This window comes from Ahaetulla prasina, chromosome 18, assembly GCF_028640845.1.
Source record: "Ahaetulla prasina isolate Xishuangbanna chromosome 18, ASM2864084v1, whole genome shotgun sequence".
Lineage (NCBI taxonomy): Eukaryota > Metazoa > Chordata > Lepidosauria > Squamata > Colubridae > Ahaetulla > Ahaetulla prasina.
In genome coordinates this window covers 8745981-8762817 of record NC_080556.1, presented here as the reverse complement: position 1 = coordinate 8762817, position 16837 = coordinate 8745981, and the positions used below count along the sequence as shown (strand labels likewise).

At 46.5% G+C, this 16837-nt stretch overlaps 1 protein-coding gene across 1 annotated transcript in view; it reads right to left on the bottom strand.

Moving 5' to 3' along the window:
* Positions 1-16765, bottom strand: part of EMC1 (ER membrane protein complex subunit 1) — a 34244-nt gene extending 17479 nt beyond the window's left edge. Inside the window, exons 1-12 of the mRNA XM_058161121.1 lie at positions 16611-16765; positions 14266-14390; positions 13917-13982; positions 11861-11954; positions 11097-11225; positions 9454-9580; positions 9076-9225; positions 7463-7630; positions 5305-5376; positions 1969-2091; positions 955-1051; positions 586-702 (exon numbers count right to left, since the gene is read on the bottom strand). Of these exons, the coding sequence (XP_058017104.1) occupies positions 586-702; positions 955-1051; positions 1969-2091; positions 5305-5376; positions 7463-7630; positions 9076-9225; positions 9454-9580; positions 11097-11225; positions 11861-11954; positions 13917-13982; positions 14266-14390; positions 16611-16717 (1375 nt within the window). The 5' untranslated portion in view covers positions 16718-16765. The remainder of the gene's footprint in view (positions 1-585; positions 703-954; positions 1052-1968; positions 2092-5304; positions 5377-7462; positions 7631-9075; positions 9226-9453; positions 9581-11096; positions 11226-11860; positions 11955-13916; positions 13983-14265; positions 14391-16610) is intronic.
* Positions 16766-16837: the final 72 nt, after the last annotated feature.

The following is a 16837-nucleotide window of genomic DNA, read 5'->3' as shown; positions in this document are numbered from 1 at the left end:
TGCCTCCAGCCCCCAGCCCTGGCACCATGCCCGGACAGGCCGAGCAAGACGAATGGCCTGACATGCCTCCAGCCCCCAGTCCTGGCACCATGCCCAGACAAACGGAGCAACTAGACCCCTCCCCCACAGCATCTGAGCCTGAAGAATGTGAAGCCAGTCATGAGCTAAGATTACCAACAGCTGGAGGCTGGAGAGATCCACGCTTCGGGAGAATGGAGAGGCGACGTCAGCAAAAGGAAGGGAGGGGCAGGCCTGGATAAGTGCTGAGTCATGGAGCCACACCCCATGGCCTATATAAAGGATCTGTTTTCTGGCATTCTCTGAGTCAGGCAAAGTCTAACTTGGATTGCTGAAGTCACATCCTGGTCTCCTGCCTGCCCTGAGGACTCTGATAGGACTTTGGCAAAGCTGAAGAGGCACGCTTGATACGGACTTCCCCGACCCGGCCGTCAGCGGAGGAGTGGGACACGACAAAAACGCCCCACCCAGCGATAAACTCCAGGCTTATTTTTCAAGTGTTCGCCTCCGCCACCTTGGCAAAATAATTCTCACCCCACCCCCACCGCAATCCCAATCCCTCCTTACCGGCTTTCTTCCCAAATTCGCCCTCCAGTTCCGCCTGGGCCCCTGTCAAGGGCAGGTCAACCATCTCCAGGCTAACGACCTCGGCCAGGGACTCCTCCCGGCTCCACCAAATTTTTCCTGCCAAGAATGAGAGTAAGTGAGCAAAAAAAAACCCCAAAGTTTTATTTTCTTTTTAGCCGTTGATGGAATCTCCCAGAGGGCAGGGCAACGGAGGAGGAGGAGGAGGAGGAGGAGGAGGAGGAGGAGGAGGAGGAGGAGGAGGAGGAGGAGGAGGAGGAGGAGGAGGGCTAATGAAGCTCTGGTCTGGGTCGGGCCCAAGCAGAGGGAACCACGAAGGGAGGAGCAGCCACACTGCGCTCGGAGGGGTACCTGGCTGTTGCAGGAACAGGAGGAGGTGATCTTTTGTTTGCACCAAAGCGCGGTACCCGACGGAGTCGTCCTTCTTTAAAAAGACCTGAATGAAGAGCTGCAAACAAAGGGAAGAAATGGATGAACGATGAATAGAATAGAATAGAATAGAATAGAATAGAATAGAATAGAATAGAATAGAATAGAATAGAATAGAATAGAATAAACAGAGTTGGAAGGGACCTTGGAGGTCTTCTAGTCCAGCCCCCTGCCTAGGCAGGAAACCCTACACCCCTTCAGACAAATGGTCATCCAACACCTTCTTTAAAACTTCCAGTGTTGGAGCATTCACAACTTCCGGAGGCAAGTTGTTCCACGGATTAATTGTTCTCACAGTCAGGAAATTCCTCCTTTGTTCTAAGTTGCTTCTCTCCTTGATGTGTTTCCACCCATTGCTCCTTGTTCTACCCTCAGGTGCTTTGGAGAATAGCTTGACTCCCTCTTCTTTGGGGCAGCCCCTGAGATATTGGAACACTGCTATCGTGTCTCCCCTAGTCCTTCTTTTCATTAAACTAGACATACCCAGTTCCTGCAACCGTTCTTCATATGTTTTAGCCTCCAGTCCCCTAATCATCTTTGTGGCTCTTCTCTGCACTCTTTCTAGAGTCTCCACATCTTTTTTACATCGTGGCAACCAGAACTGGATGCAATATTCCAAGTGTGGCCTTATAAAGTGGTATTAAGACTTCAACTGATCTTAATTCTATCCCTCTGTTTATGCAGCCCAGAACTGTGTTGGCTTTTTGGGCAGCTCCTGCTGCACACGGCTGGCTCCTATTTAAATGCTTGTCCACTAGGACTGCAAGAAAAAGGGCATTCTCAAAGCACAATCCTTGCCAAGCGATGCTTGATTTCAAAAATAATGCAGCGGGCAGGGGGAAGTTTGGGATCCCCAAAGCCCAGGAGAAATGGGAGCCTCGCCGAGTGATGGCTGCAGGCTGAGAACAAACCTCGCTCATCGGGAGAACTGTTTACCTGCTCAGGCCTGATGCTACTTTTCTCCAGAGTGAAGGTGATGAGGGTGTCCAGAAGTCTCTGCCCGGTTTCAGCCAGGTACAAGTTGACGGTGTAGGACTGGGCGGGGCAAGAAAGGCCTTCCTGCAGGGAGAGAACGAACAAAGCAAAACGGCCTTCCGCTTCTTAACAAGAATAGAAGTTATCGTACTTTTCGGGGTATGAGATGCACTTTCCCCCCCGCTAAAAGTGGGCGAAAATTGCGGCGTGTCGTATACACCGAATGTTGCCGAAGCCCTGCCGACCCGCCGGCCCCCACCCTTCGGCCGTTTTTGGCTTCCGCACGCCCTGTTTTTAACCTCCGTGCGTTGCATTTTCAGCCGGTTCCAGGCGGCGTCGGGGATACCCCCCCCCCGTCTGGAACCAGCCGAAAATGCGATGCACGGAGGCCAAAAACGGGGTGTGTGGAAGCGGAAAACGCACCGTGAGGAGCCCGAAACACAACGCAGAGAAGCGGCGATGTGCTGTGGCAATCCCCACAGCCTGGAACGGGTCAAAAACGGAGCATGAGGAGGCCGAAAACGCAACAGGCAGAGGCTAAGAACACAACGCGCGGAGGCAGCAATGGCCTCTGGCGATCCCTGCCAGCCTGCAACAGCTGATTCTGGGAGGCCGATTCAACTGCCAATCAGCTGTTTGTGCTGATTCCGGCTGCAATGACGTGTTGCAGCTGGCCAAGCTGTTTGCTGCAAGGATGCTAGCCAGATGAATACCGATAGATGCTGGTAGGCAGAGGCAGAATTTTTTTTCTTTTTTTCTTTTTTTTTTATTGAAAAAGTTTTACAATTTTTTCCCCCTTTTCCCCCTCCCCCCTCCCTTTACAAACCCTCCTCCCCCCACTTCTCGGAACAAACACAAGGTATAGTAAAAATAAAACAAACATATACTAAAAAATTTTCCTTCCTAACTGAATTATAATCCTACAATTCTCATCAATTCCTAACCTCCCCCAAAACGATCAAAAATAATACACCCTAATCATTCAAAGGCAGTCGTCAATCCATTTTTTCCATTCATTTAAATATCTTTCTTGCGTATTGTCTTTCAAAAAGGCTGAGATTTTTGCCATCTCAGCCAAATTGGCAACTTTCAATATCCATTCTCCTATTGTAGGTACTTCTTTTTTCTTCCAATACTGTCCTATTAGTAATCTTGCCATTATTATTTTTTCTTGTTGTCCTCCCTAAGAAAAAGTAGGTCCGTTTTAATAGTCCGGAGCGTCTTATACTCCGAAAAATACGTATGACTTCAGGATTTAACAAGACACTCTGGATTCAAACAAGCACCCGCCGTCTGCAGCAGCCTCTTGAAATCTCTTTTAAGAAGAGACTGGGAACAAGCATTTGTCTGAAATTGTACAGGATTTCCTGCTTGAGCAGCAGGTCAGACTAGAACAGGGGTCTCCAACCTTGGTCCCTTTAAGACTTTGCTGGCTGAGGGACTCTGATAGTTGAAGTCCACAAGTTTTAAAGGGACCAAAGGTTGGAGAGCTCTGGACTAGAAGACCTACCAGGTCCTTTCCAATTCTGTTACTCTGTTATAACACAGGTTTCAAAAGCCGCAGGCTTCCTATATTATCCAGACCAAGTGGGAATCCAGAACCATTTAAAAATCAGAGGCAACAAGACCCTGTTTTGGTGGCCTTATAAATCTTATCTCCTGTGTTGTGACCCAGGCCCAAGTAGGTAGTAGGAAACTCAGTCCATGAAAAAACAAACTTTAATTGAACATCTGGGGATTACCTCACTCCCAGCGTCGTTCAACTCAAATTCAAACAAATTCCTCCCAACACAAATCCCTCAGTCCTATCGCAAACCTTGGTCCAATTAGGCAAACTGCCAAAGGCCTTTCTTGGCAAAAGTTCAGAAGACACCGATATGAAACAAATGCAACAAGACGAAGCTATCAACGTTGTTTTCCGGCAAAGCCCAAACGCCGTTGCTGGTCTTTTAAGCCTTATGGGAGGGGCCAATCATCTCTTGGCCCTACTCCCGAGTCGTCCTTTTTGCTTGAGCTGCTCTTGCCTTCCGGCAGCTCTTCCCATGCGTGCATTAGGAACAGGCTCCTCCTGTTCCTCTGCCTCACTACTGTCAGCCTCTGAAGACTCTGGAATCCACACCTCACTCCCAGATGGCCCTGGCCTCAGCCTCATCACTGTCCAATTCCGTTGCCAGCTCCGCAGGCTGCTGGTAGACCACAATATCCTGCACTTTTAACACAGAGTCTTCCAGCACAGCCAAGAACCGTGAAGACAGAGGCGGTATTTAACCGGTTCAGACCAGTTCAGGCGAACCGGTAGTGGCAAACCTGCGGGTGGCTGGGCCCGCCCACCCAGGCGCCATCCCGTCCTATATTGCTGTGTGTTTGATGCTGTATGCAAGTGTGGACGGAACGCGTGAGCGAATTGCCATGTTGTTTGACGCTGCACGCATGCGTAGACGGCACGCACAAGCAAATTGCTGTGTTTTGTGACGCCGCACACATGTGCGTGCTCACATTTCGGGTGCTGGGCAAACCGGTTGTTACAGTATATAGAGCCCACCCCTGCATGAAGAGACAGGAATTGTTAAGCTAAGTTGTTGTGCCTCGTCCGCTTTCCCTGCAGCCGGGGCCTTCTTATCTGCTTCTGAACGCTGAGGAATGTCCTAGCATGCCTCCCGGCCCCAGCCCTGGCTCCATACCCAGACAGGCCGAGGAGGAAGAAGTGCCTCCAGCCCCCAGCTCTGGCTCCATGCCCAGGCAAACGGAGCAACTAGACCCCTCCCCCTCCCCCACAGCATGTGAGCCTGAGGAAGGTCAATTACCAACAGCTGCAGACTGGAGTGACCCTTGCTTCAGGAGAATTGATAGGCGGAGGCAACAGAAGGAAGGGAGGGGCAGGCCTGGATAAGTGCTGAGTCATGGAGCCACACCTCATGGCCTATATAAAGGACCTGCTTTCTGGCATTCTCTGAGTCAGGCAACGTCTACCTTATCTTGCTGAAATCACTTTCTGGTCTCCTGCTTGCCTTGAGAACTTTGCTAGGACTTTGGCAGAGCTGCAGAGGCACGCCTGATTCGGATCCGGCCGTCAGCGGAGGAGTGGGACACGACATAAGTAGGGGCTTCATTAAAAAGTTGGGGGCTAGAGATTATTAAGGCAATTATTAGAATATTATTTGCTTCCCAAATGCGCCAAGAGCCTCAATTCTTAGCATTCCTGCTGCTGCAACATAGGGATGATAAGAGGCCTCCCTTACAGAGTTGTTGTTAAAAAAAAAAAACCCACACCCATTTCATGCATTGATGTATATTTACCCCTTCGCCCTTGCAGGCCAGGACGGCCGTCACCGTCTTCTCACCGGTAGTCGCAAAAGTCGCAAGGCTGGCCTGGATATGCAATGCGGAGAAAGACGGTGAGAGATCAATGTATCACAAAAAAAAGAAAAAATTGGGGCCAAAATACACATCTGGTTAGAAAAGATGTTAGGAAAACATGTACAGACATGGCCAAAATTGTGGAAACCTTTTGGGAAAAGTGTATTTTCTAAAACTATCTAATAAAAGGTAAAGGTAAAGGTTCCCCTCGCACATACGTGCTAGTCATTGCCGACTCTAGGGGGCGGTGCTCATCTCTGTTACAAACCGAAGAGCCAGCGCTGTCCGAAGACGTCTCCGTGGTCATGTGGCCAGCATGACTCAACGCCAAAGGCGCATGGAACGCTGTTACCTTCCCACCAAAGGTGGTCCCTATTTTTTCTACTTGCATTTTTACGTGCTTTCGAAACTGCTAGGTTGGCAGAAGCTGGGACTAGTAACGGGAGCTCATCCCGTTACACGGCAGCACTAGGGATTCGAACCGCCGAGCTGCCGACCTTTCGATCAACAAGCTCAACGTCCTAGCCCCTGAGCCACCGCGTCCCTATAAAACTATCTAATAACACCACTTTTTTTGGGGAGTAGTACCATAAAATTATATATCGATGAAAAGATAATTTAAACAAGAATGCAATGCAGTCACTTTTATGAAGGGTTTGCTATTAGAATAGCAGTTACGGTATAAAGAGGAAAAGTGAAACACGTAGAAAAGAACGAGATATATAAAAATGATCACCAGAGAAAAATGCGAGATATACAAAAATGATCCCCATGTCAGTTAATCCTTAGTTGGGTAACCTTTAGCATGAATGACGGCCTTACAACCTCTTCCCATGGAGTGAACCGAGTCTTTGAGTTCTGCAGCTGTTATAATGTGAAACCAAGATAGAATGATGGCTTCTGTTAACTGGGTTTTATTGCCGGGTCGCTTCTGACTAACCAGTTTCTTTAGTCAGCTCCATAGAATTTCAATGAGGTGAAGGTCTGGGCTGTTCCCAGGCCATTCCAGCAGTGGAATAGGATTATCTCGAAACTCCCCCCAAAAAAGTGTTGTTATTAGCCATCAAAATACAAAAATACACTTTTCCCAAAAGATTTCCATAATTTTGGCCACTACTGTAGATCTTAAACCTGAACCTTTTTTATTAGGTACAATATCAGAAAAATTCGATAAACCAAGTATTTAATATTGCATGTATGAATGACAATTGTATTTGCTCAGCATTGCAAAAAACGTAGACATAGATGATGAGATAATTAAGAAGATACTGGGCTGTGCAGAAATGGACAGACTTACAATGAAGATTAAACAGAAAGAAGATATAGAATGCTATCAAATGTGGAATTTATTTTATCAGTGGCTGGGGAAAAAAAGGGGTTAAGATTAGTAATATAATTTGTATTGTTATTGTTAAGCAAACAAAATAACCTAGGCAACACGATGTTTATTAAGCACTAAATAAATGTAATAGTAAAAGGTAAAGGTTCCCCTCCCACATACGTGCTAGTTGTTCCCGACTCTAGGGGACGGTGCTCATCTCCGTTTCAAAGCCAAAGAGCCAGTGCTGTCCGAAGACGTCTCCGTGGTCATGTGGCCGGCATGACTCAACGCCAAAGGCGCACGGAACGCTCTTCCCTTCCCACCAAAAGTGGTCCCTATTTTACTACTTGCATTTTTTTTTACGTGCTTTCGAACTGCTAGGTTGGCAGAAGCTGGGACAAGTCACGGGAGCTCACTCTGTTACGCGGCACTAGGGATTCGAACCGCTGAACTGCCGACCTTTCGATCGACAAGCTCAGCGCCTTAGCCACTGAGCCACCACTGAGTCCCTTTTAAGGCAATAGTAATATTTTTTTTTAATGGAATAGTAGAAATTTTTTTTAAAAAAACCTCACTAATATCCAGAAGTCTGGGAGTAGAACTCCGCATATTTTAAAAGTTATCAGCATTGAAAAACACTGGTATAAAAGCTCCGAGGTTGCCAGAGTTTCACTCCTTGGGCATTTCCACCAAACCTGACTGAGTGGTCCCTTCAAAGGGGAAGGGTGGAAGGAGGTCAAAACTCAGGAGATAAGAGCTTCCCTTTTTGGTCCTCACCTGTGGGAAATTCCGAAGGAGGCTCAAGACGCCGTGCCGATATTGCAAGAGAGCGAAGTGAGTTGGCGACAGACGCAGGAAGAACTGAGGCCGGGGAGCTCTGGCTGGGTTCGGCTGAGAGGACAGGATACGGGCCTCGGAAATGTCCGCAAATTCCAGGCCGAGAGACTGGAGGAAAGGGGAAAAAAACAAACCAGGCAGGTCGGTCAAGCTAGAGGAAGAGAGGAAGTCAACACCTGTGTTGTGGCCTGCCAGCTGTAGCAGATTCGGACAGTGAGAAGGTTGGGGAGGAACCGGGGTCAGCCCTGGAGTCTGGGGAAGGCTCTGATGAGGGCTCTGCGTCGGAGGCAGAGAGGGGGCCAGGGCCGTATGATAGTTATCAGCTACCTTTGGAGTCAGACATCAGTGAGGCAGACGAACAGCTGGAGCCTGTTCCCAGAGTTTCCAGATGAAGGAAACAGCTGAAGAACGAGGGTCGACTTGGGAGTAAGGACATGGGTGGACGATGAAGGGCCCCTCCCAGAGGGAATAGAAGAGGAGCAAAAGGGGAGGAGTGTTTGCAGGAGACAATTAGGTCGCTTAATTGGTTTGTGACTCTCCGAGACTCCTTGCGAAGTTTTGAAGATACCGGCCTGGCAGTTCTCCAAGCCAGATAAGGTCTGTGACTGTAAATACTCCCTTGAAAGACTTTGCTGGATGTGAATGAAAGGAATTCACACTAACTTAATAAAAAGGGTTTTTTTGTCGGGACAAGGAGTCTGCTTCGTGGTTTGGGGAAGCCTAGGTCAGAACAACCTGGGCATTTTTGTGCATTATAACTGTGCTGGCCACAGTTGAAAGGAACAGGCACTTCCCTGTTCCAGGACCGAGTTCCAAGTTGTTGCTCCATGGCAGAGAAAAATTCAAGGAGAGATTTTGGGAAAGGAACTCAAGAAGAACCTCTCAGAGTGATGAGGTGGTCTAGTGGTGGAGTGTCAGGACTGGAAGCCATCTTGGGCATTGGATCTTCAGGCCTGCCACATTTAGTGCTGTGGGAAACTGGGAGGGGGGATTGTATGGAGCTGGGGAGATAGGTAGTCAAAATAACATTCCTTTCTCCAAGAGTCAAGGCCACTCTGGCCTGCACCTGGAGTGGCGTGACTGGGAGGCATCTCCAGATGGGATGGTGCTTTGATTGGGCCACATGATGGACATGGGGGTGCAGGGGAAGGGACTTGGACTCTCCTTTGGGTGGGGAAAACCCCGGAAGCTTTCAGATTCGGGTTTCCCCAGATGTGCCAATATGACATCTCTTATAAAACTTTGAGGAATTTCTACCCTCGGAGTCTTCTTTCGTTGGGGGTGTTACTTGGAACCCTGAGATGGAGCTCTCGCCTCACGATAGGAGGCTAGTGAGTTCGATCCTAGGTAGGGGCTGATATTTCTCTCTCTGGGCACAATGAGAAACTCAGCACTGGCGATAGGAAGGGCATCGGGCCAGTAAAGCACTCAGCTCCATTCAGTTGCCCAGACTCCACCCCACAAGGGATTACGGGGTCAATGGACGATGAACTCAGAAGAGCCTCTCAGCTTTGCCCAAATGGACAGGCCAGTTCGTTTTTGGACCCTCTCACCTGCAGCGGAACCTCCTTCATCTCCTCCTCTGCCTCCAGAGACAAGGTGTAAAGGGATTGGGTGGCTGGGTTCACGCACACGAGCGTGGCTTCCTCTACGATGTTGCAAGTCCCAGCTAGATTCCTCAACCAGGGAGCTGCCACCCTGATCTACGGAAAGCAAAGAGGTGAATTTCAGGCCAGCAAAGGCAAATCCGCATGGCAGAAAACTTAACAGCCGGCTTAAAGGCACAGGTGCGCCCAAAATACTGACGTTGTCGTACTTTTACCGTAAGAGAAATGTTGTTGTTTTTTGCGAAATTACGGTCTTCCCTTCCCTCTCTTCCCCCAGCCAACCTGGCAAAGGAAATCCCGCGGAAAGCCAAATTCTTGCTTCACCTGTCTCGTCATTTCCCCATCCTCAACGCTGAAGGTCAGGATGCTGAGGTGGCTTTGCGGAGAAATTCCGACCACGTGCACCACGCCTGTTCCGTGGGAATAGACCAGCTGATACTGGACAATCTCGCTGATAAGGGAAAAGCAGGTACAAATTAGCATAATCAGGTTGTCTTGTTTTTAAGGCATCTTGCCGCCTTTCTCACGAGGTGCTAAACTCCTAAAATTGAAATTGTTCTTTTTTTAAAAAAATATATACATAAAGTTTTTGATTGTATTTTAATATCATCTTCCATTAAACCGTTGTGTTGTCTATGTACAAATATCTAGTGCAATAGCAATTAAAAATTACAGTCATATTCATTACATTGGTATTAATTCTCTTTTCTTATCTTAATACTAATACACTTAATATACCTAATCATAATAACAATCATCTTAACATATTTAATTCTGTCCTAACTTATATATTAATAATCTTTTATTTTTAGCTTTCATATTTATTCTCTAACCATCGATAAAATAAATCCCATATCATATAGTATTCCGTTCATTCCTTCTCTTTGATTGCAAGTGTTAGTCTATTCATTTCTGCACATTCTCATATTTTTCTGACCACATTCTCATCCGTCGGAATGACTTTACTTTTCCAATTTTGTGCAAATACAATTTTAGCTGCAGTTAATACGTGGATAAATGAAATCATTCTTTAAGGACTGATGTAAAATACGCAGAATGAGAGAGCCAGCTTTGAAGACACTTAAGGTTGCTTGTTTACAATCCATCTAACAGGCAGTCCTTGTTTAGTGACCACAACTGGAACTGGACATTCGGCTGTCAAGTGAAGCAGTCACTAAACTGAAAAGATAACTGTGCTTATGGTCTTAACTCGTCTTTCTTTTTCCTGCCAAAGTTATGTTTGTAAAGTTTAAGGTTACTTTTCCATCACCCTTGTAACGGTGACCGGTTGCTAAATGAGGCAGTTGCTAAACAAGGACAATCTGTAACCAGTTGCCTGTTGCTGAGAAAAACTTAACCGAAGTGCAAAGAATGCGCTAACACAACAGAATATTTCTGCTTGTATGTAATATTAGAAAATTGGAGTTGCTTGGTTACCAAACAAGGGAAATATTATACAACAAAGAAGAAAGAAAGAAGAGAGGAATAGAGGGTAAGATAGAGGAGGTGAAGAAGATAGAGAGATGGAGGGAAGGGGAAGGAGAGGAAGATACGATAGGGGAGAAGAGTAGGGGAGAAGATGAGAAAGGAGGGAGAGAGGAGAGGAGTGGGGGAGAGGAAGGGGAAGGAGGAAGGAGGAGGAAGAAGGTAGGAGAGGTGAGGAAGGAGGGAAGGAAAAGAGAAGAAGGTTTGTTGCGAAATGAAGGGAAAGAAAGGGTAGAAGAGCAACCCCAAATGTAATTAAAATGTTTTATGTTTGTGCTTTCTTCAGAGAAAAGAGGTATGATTATTTATGGATAAGAGAATGTACATTTACAACGTGAGTATGAGAAAAGAAAAAAATAAACAACTTTTTTAAAAAAAGAATATTTCTGCTTTATAAAAACGAGTAATGTCAAAATCAGGATTAAAGGCCCTGTGGGGTTTTTTTTGTTTGTTTTTTGTTTTGGGTCACCAAATCAACTCACCTTTCTGGCAAATGTTCTATCCATTTTTGGTAACCGTTGGAGAGATAATGGAGGAGGAGGGCGCTTTTCTTCAAAACGGCCACATACTTCACAGCGTCTTGGACTCCCACCAAACTAGCCACCTGAAAGCTTAATTTAAGGATTTAATATATTTTTTTAAAAAGTGGATTTCTTTACCCATTATTTAAACTAATCCTAATCTAGAATAGAATAGGATAACAGAGTTGGAAGGGACCTTGGAGGTCTTCTAGTCCAACCCCCTGCTTAGAGCAGGAAACCCTACACCACTTCAGACAAATGGTTATCCAACATTTTCTTTAAAACTTCCAGTATTGGAGCCTTCACAACTTCTGCAGGCAAGTTGTTCCACTGATTCATTGTTCTAACAGTCAGGAAATTTCTCCTTAGTTCTAAGTTGCTTCTCTCCTTGATAAGTTTCCACCCGTTGCTTCTTGTCTTGCCTTCAGGTGCTTTGGATAATACCTTGACTCCCTCTTCTTTGGGGCAGCCCCTGAGATATTGGAAGACTGCTATCCTGTCTCCCCTAGTCCTTCTTTTCATTAAACTAGACATACCTAGTTCCTGCAACCGTTTTAGCCTCCAGTCCCCTAATCCTCTTTGTTGCTCTTCTCTGCACTCTTTCTAGAGTCTCCCCATCCTTTTTACATCGTGGCGACCAAAACTGAATTCCATATTCCAAGTGATTCTAAGTATTCCAGTATTCTAAAATTTATTATTTATTATTCATATTTATAAAGACTCACCTGCCAGCGTCCATCAAAACCTCCCAGTTCAGGCCACCGATGTTTGTTTCCCAAGAGCGCAGGAGACGACCTCCGTTGGAAACCGTGACGGCATCTACAGGAAACAGGCGCAGAAAATACAGTTCAGTGCCCGTCACCTTCTGCGGGATGGCCAAGTTAAACCGTCCCCTCCAGATTTTCCAAATGCTGAAAACGGGACATTTTTTTCAACTTGTGAGCGAAAACCCAAAACCGAGAAACGACGTTACAGTAGTCCTCCGCTTACAACCGTTCATTTAGTGAACGTTCGGAAGTCACAACAGCCCTGGAAGAAAATGACTTGCGACAATTTTTCCTCTTAGGACCATTGCAGCCTCCCCCATGGGCACGGGACTAAAATTCGGACGCTTGGCAGCTGATACGTATTCTTGATGGTTGCAGTGTCCCGGGGACATGTGATCACCTTTTAGCAACCTACTACTGGCAAAGTCAGCGGGAAAGCTAGATTCACTTAACAATCTTGTTACTAAATAGTTATGGAGATTCTCAGTCATTCTCAGAGGCCACTGGACTTTCTTGGTTTTTCTTTGAAGACGTTTCGCTTCTCATCCGAGAAGCTTTCTTCAGCTCTGACTGGATGAGCGGGGAAGGGAAGGATTGATGCTCCTTGCAGACAGCTGGTCATTATTTGGGGAAACAAAACAGCCACTTCACAAACGCATGGCTCAAAATAGGAGAACAAACCCATCGGGATTAGACTCAGCAGTCCAACCGCATTTGAAAGACGAAAGCCGTTCTTTTGAAGACAGCAAAGTCCATATTTTGGTCAGAGAGGACGGCTGGGGAGGGGCCATCTATGTCAAAACTGAACAGCCCTCTCTCAACAGAGGGGGAGGGATATGACACCATCCATCTCCAGTCTACAACATAGTCCTTTCAGCACTTCCAAGAAGGCTCTGCACCCATTTGCACCACTCAGGTGACCCTGAGGACACAGATAAACCTCAAAGTGGCCTCAACAACTCTTTAAAAGGATGCAAATGACCAGCTGTCTCAAGGAGTATAAATCCTTCCCTTCCCCGCCATCCAGTCAGAGCTGAAGAAGCTTCTTGGATGAGAAGCGAAACGTCTTCAAAGACAAAAAAAAAAAAGGAAATCCAGTTGCCTCTAAAAAAAAAAGCAACTTTGGGACAACTTTGTTACTACCGTATTTTTCAGACTATAAGACGCACCGGTGTATAAGACGCACCAAGATTTCGAACAGGTAAGCAAAGAAAAAAAAAATTGCCCTCCCTGGTCCCCAGGAGCACTCTGCAGGCCTCCCAAACCTTCTGCAAGCCCTGTTTTTGCGAAAAACGGGCCTATATAAATTGTATCCTTATACTGATATTGTTTCCTGATTGCTTATTTGTACCCTATGACTATCATTAAATGTTGTACCTTATGATTCTTGATGAACGTATCTTTTCTTTTATGTACACTGAGAGCTTATGCACCAAAGACAAATTCCTTGTGTGTCCAATCACACTTGGCCAATAAAGAATTCTATTCCACTCTATTCTATTCTATTCTAATCTATTCTATTCTATTCTATTCTAATCTATTCTATTCTTAGAATTCTTGATAAATGTATCTTTTGTTTTATGTACACTGAGAGCCTATGCACCAAGACAAATTCCTTGTGTATCCAATCACACTTGGCCAATAAAAATTCTATTCTATTCTATTCTATTCTATTCTATTCTTTCTATTCTATTCTATTCTATTCTATTCATTTTTCTCAAAAATAGGATGTGCTGGGCAGGGCTTCAAGAGGCCAAAAATGGTTGTATTCCGTGTATAAGACACACTAACATTTCCACCCTCTTTTGGGGGAAGTGCGTCTTATACCCCGAAAAGTACAGTAACTTAACAGCTGCAGTGATCCATTCAACAACTGAGGCAAGAAAGGTCGCAAAATGGAGCAAAACTCACTTCCCTGCCTCACAACAGAAAATTTTGATTCAGGTGCTGCCCAGGTGGAGAAAGACTGTGAGCAAATGAGAAATGGCTACCAGGACACCGTCCCCTTCCTCACCTTGCCCGTGGATCAGCATGGCATCCACTGCTCCTTCAGGAGTCCCTTTGTCCACATGTCGCCACACTGGAGGGGAGGGGAAAAAACAAACAAACCCAGATTAACCTTTTAAAAAGGCCTCGTACCCACGCCAGAGGCAGTGCTCTTTCTCAGGGGTCTCCAACCTTGGCAACTTTTAAGCCTGGTGGACTTCAACTCCCAGAATTCCCCAGCCAGCAAAGAGTTGGGAGTCCTCCAGGCTTCCAAGTTGCCAAGGTTGGAGACCCCTCCTCTTTCTCATTTGGGGGAGGCCCTTTCGCTTCCCCGGGGGGGGGAGGCGCTCTAGGCCGGGAACCCAAAAGACACGCACGGATTTCACCGCTGCGGGAGTTCAGGGCAGCCACCACGTTCTCTTCCGTAGCCACAATCAGCTTCTTGGAGGCGGGGGAGGCTTCCAAAAAGGCGAATTTGAGCTTCCCCACGTACTGCTGCCTCCTGCAATACACGGAAAGAAAGAAAAAATCACATTTTTGCACGCTTCCTGCTGTCATAAATTGAAATAACCAGGATGGGGGTGAGGTGTTAAGAGATAGTCTCTTCACTGAAAGGGAAATACGGGTCCTGGGGTGCAGCTTTCTTTGTTCCCCATTGGCCACGATGGTCCTGCCACCCCCTCCTCAACTTCTATTTATTTGTAAAATTTATTGGCTTGCCCACCTTACTACAGAATGACAGTGAGAGGCTTACAAACCTAAAATCTTAAAATATCTGTAAGATTACACCCCCGTCTCACTCCTCAAAGCGCAAGGCCCTCCCCAAGGCAAATTACATTAGCTCAGTCATTTATTTAGCGTATGGCAAATAAGACAAGCACTGATGAGACTACCTAGTTGGGTCATGAAACGTCTGTAAGAAAACAACCAAGTTCGGAGAGTATCAAGGACCCCGTAGTCCTCCTCCTCCTCCTCCCTGCGTACTTCACTCCCTTCTAGCACTGATAAAGTTACCTAGTTGGGTCATGAAACACCTGCAAGAAAACAACCAAGCTCAAGAGAGCACCAAGGACACTATAGTCCTCCTCCTCTTCCTCTCTGCACATCCCAAATCTCCTGGCACTGATGATGTTACCTAGTTAGGTCACGAAACGTCTGCAAGAAAACCACCCAGCTCAGAAAGCACCCAAGATTCCTCATGTCAACCCTGAGCTGCAAATCCTTTCTTCCTTCCCTCTCCTTCCTTCCTTCCTTCTTTCCTTCCCTTGCCTTCCTTTCTTTTTTCTTCCTTTCTTCCCTCTCCTTCCTCCTTTCCTTCCCTCTCCTTCCTTCCTTTCTTCTTTCCTTCCCTCGCCTTCCTTCCTTTTTTCTTCCTTCCTTCCCTCTCCTTCCTTCCTTTTTTCTTCCTTCTTTCCTTCCTTGTACTAGAACTGATGATGTTACCTAGTTAGGGTCACGAAACATCTGCAAGAAAACCACCCAGCTCAGAAAGCACCCGATTCCTCATGTCAACCCTGAGCTGCACATCCTTTCTTCCTTCCTTTCTTCTTTCCTTCCCTCTCCTTCCTCCTTCCTTCCTTTCTTCTTTCCTTCCCTCGCCTTCCTTCCTTTTTTCTTCCTTTTTCCCTCTCCTTCCTCCTTCCTTCCTTCCCTCTCCTTCCTTCCTTTTTTCTTCCTTCTTTCCTTCCTTGTATTAGCACAGATGATGTTACCTATTTTGGGTCACGAAACATCTGCAAGAAAACCACCCAGCTCAGAAAGCACCCAAGATCCCTCATGTCAACTCTGAGCTGCAAATATTTCCTTCCTTCCTCTATATTTCCAATTCATTTATTTCCTTCCTTCCTTCCTTCCTGTCTTCCTCCATCCGTCCCTTGACTTTGGTACTAGCACAGATGATGTTACCTAGTTGGGTCATGAAACGTCTACCAAGAAAACCACCCAAGCTCAGAAAGCACCCAAGATCCCTCATGTCAACCCTGAGCTGCAAATATTCTCCTTTTTATTAGTCTGGCAAATAAGTTCAGAGAAGCAGCTGCCTTCCCTTAAAAAACCCTTAAATAGGGTTTTTAAATATGGATTTTATTGGGGTTTATTTTTTATATTTTGTATGGTATTTTAAATTTAGGCTATTTTGAATAAGTTTTTTAAAATGTGTTTTATTGTAATATATTGTATTATTTTATTTGCCTGTTCACCGCCCTGAGTCCTTCGGGAGAAGGGCGGTATAAAAATCAAATAATAATAATAATAAATATTATTATTATTATTATTATTATTATTATTATTATTATTATTATTATTATTATTATTATTATTATTATTATTATTATTCCACCCCAGACACGTCCTAATTTAAAGCCCGATTTGCCACGTCTGGATGTTTTATTATTATTATTATTATCAACGCCACTAATTGCCTTCCTTCACGCCCTCCCCCCCACCTCCCCCCCCACCCCGCAGCAGCGCCTGCATCCCTTCCTAGTGGCGGGGAGTTCCGCAGGCCCAACTCCCGACGACGGCGCTGCCCTTCGAGGTGCCCTGGCCTAGGCGGCTCGGTGGCTTAAGACGCTGAGCTGGTCGATCAGAAAGGTCGGCGGTTCGAACCCCTAGTCGGGGGTCTCCTGCGTGGGGTGGGGGGGGTTGGACTAGATGACCTCCAAAGGTCCCCTTCCGACTCTTTGTTCCTGAGGTGTAAAGGCAGGGCAAGCCGGTCACCCACCAGTCGAACTTGCCCACTTGGTCCTCGTAGACGGCGCCCGCCGGCGGGGGAAGCCAAGAAAGGAGCAGGAGCGACAAAACGAGCAGCGGACAGACGGGCGCCGCCATGACGGCCAAAAGGAGACAGGAGCCGGAAAGGGGGGGGGGGAAGGAAAGGAAGCCTCCGCTATCCCGTCAGGCTCTGCGCGCGACCATAGAGGCACGAGCTTCCGCTTCCGGTCTGTAGAG